Source organism: Cibotium barometz, chromosome 49, assembly GCF_041138505.1.
Source record: "Cibotium barometz isolate CiBa-2024 chromosome 49, ASM4113850v1, whole genome shotgun sequence".
Classification (NCBI taxonomy): Eukaryota; Viridiplantae; Streptophyta; class Polypodiopsida; order Cyatheales; family Cibotiaceae; genus Cibotium; species Cibotium barometz.
Window position 1 is genome coordinate 45,062,181 of NC_141094.1, and position 13,170 is coordinate 45,075,350.

General features: G+C 44.4%; 1 protein-coding gene across 1 annotated transcript in view; it reads right to left on the bottom strand.

Annotated features, from left to right (window-relative positions):
- Nucleotides 1-3,514: 3,514 nt before the first annotated feature.
- The window catches only part of LOC147610629 (serine/threonine protein phosphatase 2A 57 kDa regulatory subunit B' beta isoform-like), a 28,282-nt gene continuing 18,626 nt past the window's right edge, over nt 3,515-13,170 (bottom strand). Inside the window, exon 2 of the mRNA XM_086786132.1 lies at nt 3,515-4,080. Within this exon, the coding sequence (XP_086642258.1) occupies nt 3,754-4,080 (327 nt within the window). The 3' untranslated portion in view covers nt 3,515-3,753. The remainder of the gene's footprint in view (nt 4,081-13,170) is intronic.

Genomic DNA, 13,170 nt, shown 5'->3' on the forward strand with positions numbered 1-13,170 from the left:
CTATGGTGTTTGCAATGCTTCATTCTACCTTTTCCGAGTGTATTTTTAGTTGACTTATTATTCCAAGTGTAGGGGACGGAAGTCTAAACGACATCCCAGCAAAAAATGTGGGACCTTTCATGAAGACACAGTTACAAGTTGAGTGTTGCACGATCGCCTCATCTATGGTGGATGAAGTCCCGCCCGCGCGAGAAGCCATTCGGCAGTGCCGATAAGTATGTGGCGATAATGACATTTATCAATATGCCACTCATTACTTACTGGGATTGTCATAGATGATTATTCCATATGTAAAACATGTCTACAGTAGAAAATCCATCATCAAAATGCATTAGCATTTCTACTATTTGAGATTATTTGTGCAGAAAGGTGAAAATAGAGAGGGTATTATATTTATTTCTCACTTCCCCCCCACCCCATGCCCAACCAAATTCCCCTAGCAGTTGGGGAAGTCTGTTGACTAGGAAGTGCAAGCATTGAAGGTTTTCAGCAAATAGTTGTGATCAAGGATCTCTTTGCCTTTTGCATCTTGAAGAAAGAAAACCCCATTATTGAACCTCTTATTTACTCATGAAGGCTTGTTCCATTTGCAAAATAGATTATTGTCTGGTTGCTTATGTGCATGCTTATCAAATCTTATCACCAAGGTTCACTTCTCAATCTCGGGCTTCTTCTTCCTCGTTGCATTATGATTTGTGTTGAGTTTTTGTTAATATGCCTCAAGGTTCTGTAGGGCCTACAATGAGTTGTCATTCAAATCTTTCAATTGTACCAAGCATTGAGTGCATGCCTCTTCTTCATCACCCTTTGTGAAAAGGATGTGCTAAGACTGTATTTCTAATTTGATACAATGAAAAATCTACAAGATGTTTTCACAAAATAGAGTGAGGTTCTTTACCCTCTCTATAGAATTAGCACTGCATCAATATAGATTCTAAAGAGAGTTGGAGACAACAAATAGCACTACTTCAATCCATATCATGCTTTTGATCTTTTTCAACATTCTTTCTAATGCATTGATAAACCTTGTAACCTACTCATAGAGGGTCATTACGCCCCAAATCAAATTATTTCAAAATTCAACCCCCCAAATCCAATCAAAGATCTTTTGCATGGAAGTATACCTAAAGCCCTAGGAACGTCTAAATAACAAATAGCACTACTTCAATCCATATCATGCTTTTGATCTTTTTCAACATTCTTTCTAATGCATTGATAAACCTTGTAACCTACTCATAGAGGGTCATTACGCCCCAAATCAAATTATTTCAAAATTCAACCCCCCAAATCCAATCAAAGATCTTTTGCATGGAAGTATACCTAAAGCCTTAGGAACGTCTAAATAATAGCAATACACATACCATGTATCCTTAATAATAGCAATACACATACCATGTACCCTTAATAAATGCCCTCAATCCAAAGCGGAGCAATTGTGTATCAAATTAGACTATCCTTTGGTTCTCATCCTTTATCAGCTTATCATGTACTAAAGTGTTGAGGCATAGATAGTATAGTTCACCATAGATGGTTATGTAGTTTTGGTTCCATGTACTATAGGCATTGATGGTTATGTAATTTTGGTTCCATGTACTATAGTGTTGAGGCTTAGATCTCAATTATAGTATAGTTCACCATGATGGTTTTGGTTCCATGGTCCATCTCTAGCCTCATGAAAAGAAATTATGGAGTTGACAATCCAATTTGAGGAAACCCGTGGCACATAGTATCATTAAAAAGTTGCACTAAGAGAAGCAATTATCTTATACCCATAGTATCATTAAACGTTTGCACTAAGACGAGCAATTATCTTATAAAAACTTTGTTTTCAGGCCCTTGTAAGGAGTTTTGAAATGGTGTCTAAATAAAGAGAATGTACAAGGTCTAGGTATATGTGAGAGATTTAGTGATGACTAGTAGGGAACTTCAAGGAATGGTTGCATATATTGACTTCATGCATGGGGGTCCTAGTAGTACGAAGAAAATAACTTAGGGCACAGCTTGATGTATTGATTGTGTGAGCCAAGAAAACGTAACAAATGCAAAGTACACCACATAGTGTTCATAATAAACATCCTGCATTTGGCATTCCAAAGAAAACCTTTGCATGAGCTGCTACTTGTCAATTGGGTTGTTTTGAGACTCTGAGGTAGAAGGTGACACAAATATGATAAGCTCCAATAGGTGGACACTACTGTGTCTAGAGCTATATGAAAGTGATGTCTCTATTTGTGTAACTGTCATTAGATTATTTAGGATCTATCCACAAAGTGCCATTGCAACTCTAACCTGTCATTACCTACACCCTGGCATGTGACATCTCGTTGATGCAAACTTTCCCATATTAAAAGCATCCTATTTCTTGCCTCTTGAATTTGTGCCATAGCCACCTTCCTTTCCTCTAGTTAATGTTTGCAGCTAGTATAACAATTTCTTCCTTAGCGCCATATGCCTCCTCAATAAATAATGGCTCTCAAAGTGATTATTTGATACGAGATGGAGTAACTCCTCTTAAAACCAGTTTGCGCTCTCATGTGATAATTTTCATAATTTTCTCAGCTTTTTAATGGCTTGTCTATGATAGCCATTGTTGGCCTTTCTTGTCTATGATAGCCATTGTTGGCCTTTCATCAAGAATCCCTTACTAAGAATACTCTCTTCGTCAAAACAAATCAATCTTGGCTTTAGCCCTCGTACCTTCTCTGATGAAATAAGACCCCCGTGAAAAGCACCCAAGTTGTACTTTTACAAGGAGCGAGATGGCTTTGTTTCATGAATCTTGGCTTTGCTGCTTGCGGGTGCACGGCCAAGAGCATCCTCATCTTGTCTTGTTAACTTACTTAAGTGTGCCGCTCTTCCTCTGATGATAACTTGCTCTACTCCCAAGTTACTTGCCACCAAACGGAAATGCTAGTATACATCCCAACAATACATTAGCCTTCACCTGATTTCTATCACGAGACCACAACATATTTCTATAACAAAGCCCCAACTTACTAACAAATGCAATCCTTGAAATGTGCAACCTCATCAATTTTTAAGATGTAAAAACCATCATAAACAATTAACTTTTCAATTAGCCCTGAACATATACAAATCTTGTGTTTAAAAGGAAAAACTATGGTGATTACAAATCTAAAGAGAATTCTCACAGTTGTATCCATTGCAACACACACACACACACACCCACCCGTCTCCCCAACCAAAAAAAAACATCTTGCCATCTATCAAACACTTGATTCATGCAATCCATCTCTCCCACACCAACTCCCTCACCTCCATTGAGAGCTCAATACTCTCTTCAATCTTTATTCCCTCATTTGCAAGCTGTGCAGGCACTCTTTGACAACAAACACTGCTTGATACAAGGATGTGATGCATGCCAAACCAAGCTTAAACCATGACTTTTGGAAGGGTTGTCAATAGACTTCACACCACACAATCGAAATATACATGGAGACGACACTTATTGACCCAGACAACAACATAGCTTAGATGACATACCAAGGGCTTGTAAGTAAAAGCATAAACCACCACATATTTAAATTACACTTCTCTGTCTGCCATTCATTGCCAGAGACCAATTTCAACATAGGGCCAAGCTTTCTCCTCCTACCCACTAGTCTTTGGGGGGCTAAATAGTGCGTAATTCTACAATGTAAAACCTCTTACCCTTTTTGGGCACAACAATTGGATCTCATTTTGTCTTAGCGCAGATGCCCAGCTGCAGTGATGCAGGCATCGGGCTAGACTTCATGTGACCAACACAAATCCAGCACTAGTGTTTGCTGCAGCTACTGCTTCCAGGCGTTTCCAAATCGCATCCCTCTGCTCTTCTCTAGCTTTTGCCTTAGCCTCCTCATCATGATAGGCTTTCACACATTCCTGGAATAGCTCTGTGTCCAAGTCCTGAAACATCTTTCTCACATTCTGTGTTAGACCATGCACGGCTTGATTCCAATGACTGGTAGAGTTTTTCTCCAGGGCGCTGAAGATCAAAGGCAGAATCACTCGACGGTTTTGTGCAACCAAGCTCACAACATGTTCACTATTCCACAACAAAAGTGCTCGCTCAGCCACCTGCATGAGAACCCATTTTAGAGTAAATGTTGAGTACTCCATGCTTGATCTAAGAATATCCGAACAATCATGCTCTGTGAATCTTTATCATGAATGTAAGGAGCATTTAGTGGGAAGTCAGACCATACATTTTATTTTACTTTTGTAGTCCATATCAAATGAATTTGAAGAAAGGTACTTTATAGCACTTATCATGTCATGTGCAAGACATGTGCATGCTCATTCCCAAGGCTATTTCCTTGAAGGGCAACAGATAAAGAACCAGGTAGAACCAGATATACAGGAGCTTGTGCTACTAGTATGGGCAGGAATACTTTGTGGAGGACTCAGGAGGCTGTCGGCCAGCACATAGATAAGATATGTTTCTGTCGGCTGCAGTAAGAAGGGATTATTTGTCCATGGACCTGGCCGACAGCAGGACGGCCAGTCCATAAGGGATTGCCAAGGCCTATAAAAGGCACACTTGCCCATTGGTTGAGGCACTCACTCCTTTAGGAAGTAGGGTCAATAGACTAGATTTAGACTAGGTGTTTACCACCTTTTGAGGGGCAGCCAAAGGCTTTCCATGATGTACGCCTTTTTGTACTATATAAATATACTGAAACCCAGCTCTCTCTCTCTCTCTCTCTCTCTCTCTCTCTCTCTCTCTCTCTCGGGTCTCTTGAGAGGGAGGGGATCAGAGAGGGAGAGACACCTACAGAGGCAGATTACAGACTTCTTTCGACCATAGATTTAGCAATCAAGCCAACAGCCATTGCAGCTAGTCCCAGGGTATAGCCGCACCACAGGTACACTGATTGATCGGGCTATAGAGCTGGGGCGGTCCCATCTCGACACCGGCGGAGACTACAACAGAGGATCAGGACCATACTAGCACGGCATGGGAGACGTCCAGTCAGAGTACTCACCATGGAGGACATTGAGGATATCCGCCATCGACCGATGAGAGACATCTTTGGATAGTGATGTATATGATGCTTACCTTTGTTGCTGGAGTTTTCCTTCCCAGATGTTATCCATTAGGAGCTCCTAGATCTTTGGATAGTGATGTATATGATGCTTACCTTTGTTGCTGGAGTTTTCCTTCCCACATGTTATCCATTAGGAGCTCCTAGTACCTTACTTTTCCTCATAGTTGTTGTTTCAGTTTCAGTTAGTTGTTTAGTTGTTTTAGCTTTTTTTACAGACATTGTATCAGATCCACCAATTGTTGTAACCTTGTTGGTCTCATAGGTCATTTTGGCCTTTTGAAGACGTTAATATATCATTTCATTTCTCTCTCTCGCTTGCGTTTTGCATCACGTTGTTCCAAGATGGTGTTTAGGGTGGAAAGAAGACTCCCAGAGCTTCCGCATGTGACATATCACGACTCCAACACTACCGTTTTTAAGAGATCCAGTATAGGAAACACGTCATAAATTTGTTCTTCTTCGACTGATGCTGCCCTGATCAGTTTTGACCCAGGGTCCTGTTACATTGCTTCAGCTTTAAAACTTCTGTCACTCGCAATTTCTCCGATTATTTTTCCGTCGTGTATTCTTCTGGCCTCAATTTGTTGCATTCAGAGTTCATTCAAAGGTATCTCACAATCGAAGCTCAAAAATAGCAAGAACAGAAATATTTGGGGAGTTAAGGAGCCACTTGAAGTGGAAAGAACAGCAGTAGACTTTCCACTTAAGGTTTTTGTAGGGGGTCCAAAACAAGGCTTGCTGGCACAAGCACTCCTCATCTGTGGTGGGCAAGAACCGGACAAGGGCTGGTTTCAGGGTATCCCAAGCTTGAAGAAGGCTGACTGCAAATTTTCCCTCAAAGGAGGAATCAAACTATCAAACTTGCAGATGGATAGGCCAGGACAAGGCAAGTAATGACTAAAGATGGAAAGGATGATACTAGCCGAAAAGCTTTGTTTCCTTGTCACTCTCAAAAAAGAGGCTTTCCAGACATCCAGACAGTGATTCTACTATGATTGCATCAACCACATCAACAAGCTCTGCCTGAATCTGAAGATGCATAGTAGTGAGGCCAAGGCAGAAGCCATAGAGGAGCACATGGTCCATGTCAAGATCATTATGGGACTAATCCAGAAGTACAATTCTTCTGAAGAAGTCACTTTTCTTGTAAAAGTACCATCTCTCATCTCTGCAAATGGGATCCCATGGATCCCAACAGTTACATAAACTTCAAAATTTTGTGTTCCTGACAATGTTTTATTACCATTTTGTGGAGTACTATGCGTGTCACCAACTTGGCAGAGATCTCCGAGATTGTGCTATAAGAAACACTCAGAGAAGATTGGATGGCACTGTAGATTGTCCGCAATCGGTCCATATTTTCTCTAACAGACAGTACTACATTGGAGATTGCCTGTAGTTCGTTAATTGAACTGTGCTTTTAAATTAAACATGTCTGATTGGGAGTGTCATGCATGCATGAACTTGTTTTCTTGTGTGGACATTGCCTAAATTTTAATGCCTCTAGATGTCCACAGGACTGCAGATGCCAAGGTAATCCCTGAGGGCATGTGTGCTAGATTCTATTCGACACCTAGCACATGATTTTATGAGTTTTGTACATGGTAAGTATAATCACAAGTCCCATCCAACACCCTAAGAGTCGCTCGCTTTGATGGAGGACTCCATGATTATCTGAGATGAACAAATGAGGATCCAAACTGCAGAACACTTGTGTGCTTATGTGCTAGTAAACTCTATGCTTTCAAATGATAGACCCCAAAGCACCTCAAACCAGTCATCCCCGTTTGAAGGATTTACAACAGACAAGAGCTAAATTCAAAATATGTCCAATATTATCAAATGAATCACCATTCAAAATACAAGCTTGATTACCTTAAGAATATGCACCTTAAGCTTGATTACCTTAAGCATATGCACCATTTGATTTTGACTTATTGAACCACAACAAGATCTCAATAGGAAACCAAATCCACATACCCTTGTCGTCTTTCCTGTGTAAGAACTTGCGTGTGTCTTCTTTGCCTTCACAACTTCAGGAGATCAGTACATACCCGGACCATGCTCCTTTGGTTTACAGTGTCCAACTTGCAACACCGACATATACTCCTCGGACACCCACTCCTTCACCACTGGCTGCCAGCCCCGGTCCCTTACTCTCTCCTCTGGTCGCCCCCGCTACACCGGGTGGTCTATTCCTACTCCCCCCTTGACAACCTCGCCCCGACCTTCCTCCATGGCACCCATTCGCTCTCCCAACAATGGTTCTCACTAGAGCACAGCAACACCAACACCAACACGAGCTGCAACAAAGCAATCCAATTCCATCCCTTACCATGGCGGATGAACCCATCATTGAAGACGAACCTATTCTCACCCAATGGCAGCAAGAGATGCAGGTTTTCAGAGATAGAAAGAAGTGTGGGGGAATCACACAGCACACACACAAGTCCGAAAACTACAATCATGTATTATGTACAAGAAGAAGTATTACAACTGAATCTCAAGTACAAAAGAGCAGCTGAGATTGTAGACGACAAGTTGCAGCCCTATGCTCTAATGAAGGTCCCTTGACTAGCCCTTCTGATAGAGAATCACTCTGTAGGCCCCAAACACCGAACAAATGCTGATGGAAATGACGAATATGCTACGTACGTATTATAAGTATGCTTCCACATGCTAGTCAGCTTGTTTTACTGTTGTCGGCCAGTCCACGAGCTACAACGTTTATCACCTACCACATGGCACATGTGCCTGCCCATGGGCCTGTACATGCTATCCTCTGTGCACACCACGTGAGGTGTGTCACATTCTCCTCAGCTACACGGTGTCCATATAAATGCCCTTCCATAAAAGGAAAAGATCCAAGCAAAAACTATTTGATCCTCGCTCGCTGAAGCTTCCATCCCCCCCTACTCGCGCTGCAGCATGCACGCACACCCGCCTCTGCTCATTAGCGCCCCCCCGCCTCTGCTCATTCGCCCCCCCCCCCCCCCAAAGCGCGCCTCGGCTCATTCGCGCCAGCCCCCCCCCTCTCCGTCTCCTTCGCGCTCTCCCCTTTCTCCGTGACCCGCGTGACCCGCCCCCTCCGCCCGCCTTCGCCCTCTCCCCCCCCCCCCTTTTCGTGTTTCATCCCCCCCCCCCCCCCCCCCGGGCCGCCCTTTCGCCGCCTTTGTTTTAATCCCCTCCCCTCATTTTCTTTCCGCCCCCCTTTGTTCTCCCCCTCCTCCGCTGTCTTCTGCCTTTCCCCCCTCCGCCCCTCCCCGCTCCGCCTCTTGTGCAGCTCGGTTCCTACAGGGCTTTCCGTTTACGCTTCGCCTCCGTCAAAGCTTCAGACACTGATGGAGGCTCCTCCCGCCCCACCTCAGAGGGACTCTTCCGCAGCCCCCTCGCCCGCCCCTGAGGATACCCCCATCACGCTTTCTCTTTCGCCAAAAGAGGAAGCGAGCCTCGCCGCAGAGGTGGAACGCCTCCAGGCACATTCCACCATCTGCCGTATAGTCAGCACTCGCCCCAGCAGAGGGGAGATCCAAGATCCTGTCACACAAATGCTCACACCGTCTTCTGTATCCTGAGTTTTACGAGTTTAGCAATCCACTTTAAGACTTCAAACTTTAGAGAGATATGAGAGATAAAGATGAGAACTGTACACCGTATGGGGTCCCGAATTACCCACTGAAGGGCCCCCTATCTCGTTACCGAGATAGTATTTGCTTTATTATCTTTAAAGAGACGGACGGTGTGACTGACGATAAGCCAAACGCAAGACCTCTGAAGACCAAGTGTTGGGCTGAACTGTGCACTACCGTAGAAACACCAAAGATATCCACCAATATCGAGCCTATGCACTCTTCGCAATGGAATGAGGGAGGGATGCAAAGCTAGGGCTGAGAGAGGGGCTGTTTGGGACTGTTCTAGACTGAGTATGAATGCTGCGTTTTACCTTCACCAAGTGGCTGGAGCAAAACGATGATGAGATGAATGCTGAAAACTGTATGGATGCAGAAAACGCAAGGTGGACTGAAGACTGAATGCTGAACTGCTGCGTTTTACTAATGCAAGATGGCTGAATGCTCGTGCATTGAGGCGCCTACTGCTGTAGGAGGAAAACGCTGAGATGAGGAGGCTGAAAACTGCAATTGCTTTGCTCCTTGTGCTGAAGATGCTAAGCGTCTGAATGCTCCTTGGCTGAATATGAATGAATGATTATGCAAGGGCTCGATATATATGGACCATATGAGCCAGTCGGCTGGCTACTGAGCTGGCCAACTGCTCGTGTCCAATAAATAATACATAAATGTGTATAAAATGCTGAAAAATGCTGGGGAAAAATACCCAAAAAATCCTAGTAAATATCTTGATAAATACTGGATGGTATCTGGGGTTCCTGCAATGGTCTAGATGCTATGCATGAATGACTTGCTAGCTATGGCTGAGAATGACCTACGTAGCTTGTGCCTGACTTATCCTGGAGTGAGGATAACAATGGGGTCACGGCATACGACAAATATCATCCTGAATGGAACTAATACTGTTACAATGTTGCACTGATGATGATGAGCCAGTTTGTCACCATGCACTACAATGCAGAGTGCATGTGACATTCCCTCCTGCTTAGCTTGGCAGACAAGCCAGTAAAACAAAGAAATTGGAAATTAAACCCCCTGACTCTTATGGTGGTCAGCGCAATAAGCGCATCTTAGACCAATGGCTCTACAAACTGCAGTTATACTTTGAATCCATGACCCTTTCTGATTCCAAAAAGGTGATTTTTGCGGTATCCCTCCTCAAAGACACTGCTTTATTATGGTGGCAACGACGACAGCACTCTGGAAAAACGGTTACAACGTGGGAAAAATTCGAGCGGTTCCTCCGTAAGCAGTTCATACCTGCCAATGCGGATTTCCAAGCCCGTACTCGCTTACGCCATTTGGACCAAACTGGTTCCTTGGCCTCTTATATCTCCCAATTCACCAACTTGATACTGGAGATTGATTCTTTGTCCCCAGCGGACGAACTTCATGCCTTCATTGAAGGGCTTAACCCCACACTGCGTGCCGATGTCCAGAAATATAACCCTGTCGATCTTGCCGATGCCATACGATATGCCGAGCGTGTTGCAGACATTAATTCTCGAAATTCGACCTCTTCCGGTCGAACTAATGACTTTCAGAAAGCCAGTGGATCTCGTATGAGCCGAGACAGTCGCAGAGAGACATCTGGCTCTTCTAACTCCCGGCCTAATCCTCAATGGAATAATTCTCAACAACCTCGCCGATCCCTCTTTTCGGTTCCGACGTCCTAACTCCTTCCAACCACGCAGTTCGGATCGTGGACAGGACAAACGACGTGACCAATCTCGCAATCCTCGTCCTTCTACTGTTCCTTCTGGACGGGATCAACAAAAGACAGGATTATGCACAATTTGTAATGGACCTCATCGTTGGTTTGAGTGCCCAAAAGACCAACTCATCGACAGAATTCTAATGCTAAACCCCCTAGTTGCTGACAAAGGCAAGCGTGCAGTTAATCACCATGCTATTGCACATGCTTCAGTAATCACCGCTACTGCTACAGCACAACCTGCCTCTTCACCGTTGCCTCAGCGGTCTACTCAAGTTTTGGTTCTTCAAGGTTCTATTTCCAGTCACCCTATTCAGGTGCTCATTGACAGTGGGTGTTCTCATAATTTTGTGGAAACCACCTTGACTCAAAGATTGAAGATTCGAACTTCTCCAAGTAATGTTGTTTATGAAGTAGAGCTTGCCGATGGTTCCACATCCTCGTGTAACACCATTGTCAAACACCTCTCCTTTCGAATTCAGCACTATCGTGACAAATTGGATTTCCAAGTCATGAATTTGGCACATTATGATATGATTCTTGGTCAAGAATGGTTGTATCAATATGATCCCCTGATCAGTTTCCGGAACCATTCTATACAATTTGCTCAAAATGATATGCTTGTGGCTCTCGAAGAAATCAGAGACCAACCTTCTACATCAACCCTTTCACCTCTTCAAGTGAAACGGTGGGTCCGCAAGAGTGGTTGTTCCTCAGCACTTTTAATGGTCTATTCAGTAAACGACCCTCCCGAGTGAAACCGATCCCGTCAAGTGGGAAAGACTCCGTTGGACACCCACACGCTTAATAGCACAACTTTAAAACCACAAATTTGAAATGGACAACTAAGAACTTGAAATTTAAATGAAATGAAATGGAAAGATGGACACCAGCACTGGGGCCGGAACGGGCCGACCCCCCCCTCAATATATGATATATTTATTGGGAGTATTTAATAAATACAATGCTCCATGGGTTCCAAGAACCAGATAATGTCCATGTACATATGAAAACAGTACCAAACAAATAGGCTCGAATTTCGATGTAGAAGCTCGAAGCAGAACGACCACTAGTGTGGCCAATCGCTACGGTCCTGTGCTTTCACTAGACTCCGCGGAGAGCGCCTCACTGGTGTTCCGAGACCACGCACAAACAGGCGCTCTCGTACTAACGCCTGGCTCTCCCGATCTCAGCACCTTTGGACCGAGGTTCGCCAATATAGCTTGGACAACCCGGCACCGAACGGGTGTTGGCCGAGCGGGATGAATCCTTTATCAGATTTAAACATAAAATACTTTACTCAAATCTGAAAATCACTTACTTGTAGATGGTTGATAGAAAACCAATACTTGTGGTGTTTGTGTAGAATATGAAGTCACCCAAGAGATGTGAAGTCTTCTTGTAGCCGCCAATGGAAAAGAAGTACAACCTTTTGCCAAAAAGAAGATGGAGCTGCCGCCTTAGGAGAGGTAAAGTCCTCTTGTAGGAACACAGCTACCAACAGAAGCAGCTACGCATGAAGATACAACCACCTGAGTAGCTGGAGCGTGGCCTGCTGGTGATGGAGCAACAGCCCGGCTGCAGAGTGCAGCGTGTTGGAGAAGTATGTTCATGGTCGGCTGGTGATGGTCACACAGCTGGTTGCTGTAATATGCTGCTGAAGATGGCCTACGCCTGCCTGCAAAATAACTAGGCAGCACAGCCTGTGGGTAAACAGCCGCCAGAAGCAGATGTAGCCGTACAGTAGGAGATGGCAGCCAGTTTGCAGTAAGTTTAGTTGCCAGGCGAAGAGGGCAGGCTGCTGGTGAATCAACGCAGCTGCCAGCTTCAATTAAAGCAGCCGTCTGGTTGCAACCGCCTGGTTCAACCTGAGGAAAAGATGGCGTTGAGTATGCAGCCGACTGAGAGGGTACGTGCAGTGGTTTCAGAAGTCGCCTGGATGAATTATGCGCATCAGTTCAGTAGCCGCTTTTGGAAATATGCGCAGAGATGGTGGTCGCCGGTTCTCTACGTAAGAAGGTGAAAGCCTTTTTTTTTATAAAATTAAAGTGGGGTTTAACTTTAGTGATACCCACGCATGCATGTGGGGGAACTAGTGGGGGTAGGTGACCATGCCCACCCCCACATTCACTTAAAAGTGGGGCTCCCCACCTTGGCCCCAAAGTGGGTGCCCAAAGGGGGTGCCCACTTTTAAATAAATGTGAACACCTAACCTTATAAAATAAAGGGTTAGAATATAAAACATTAAAACAACAAGTGCGACATACTTACCACCTGTTCACATGCACCAAAACTTGTCAGAATACAGAGCAGACTTCACGACTCACTGGCAGGCGTCCCCGCTCAGTAAGTAACACGTCAGGCAGGCAAACACACAAATACATGTCATGCGAAAAACAGTTTCAAACATGCAAAATATGTGTGCATGTGCAAATAGTAACATGGACATATCTCCTGTTCATGGAACAAGTACAAAGTATCTGTCGGCACAAAACTGGCACGACATAAAACATAAAAACCTGGTCTTCCTATGGAGTGACAGTCCCATAGGTAAGACACAGTTCCAGGCACGAGTTTCCCTATGGTGTGACAGTCCCATAGGCAAAACACGGCACGAATACTGGCTCTTCCATGGCGTGACAGTCCCATGGATCGAACACAGTCCAGGTCATACACGGGTGGCACTGGTCTGGCTCCCGTCCATACGACACCAACCTGCTAACACACGGGTGGCACCAGTCTGGCTCCCGTCCATGTCAGCAAAAATACTGGCCTC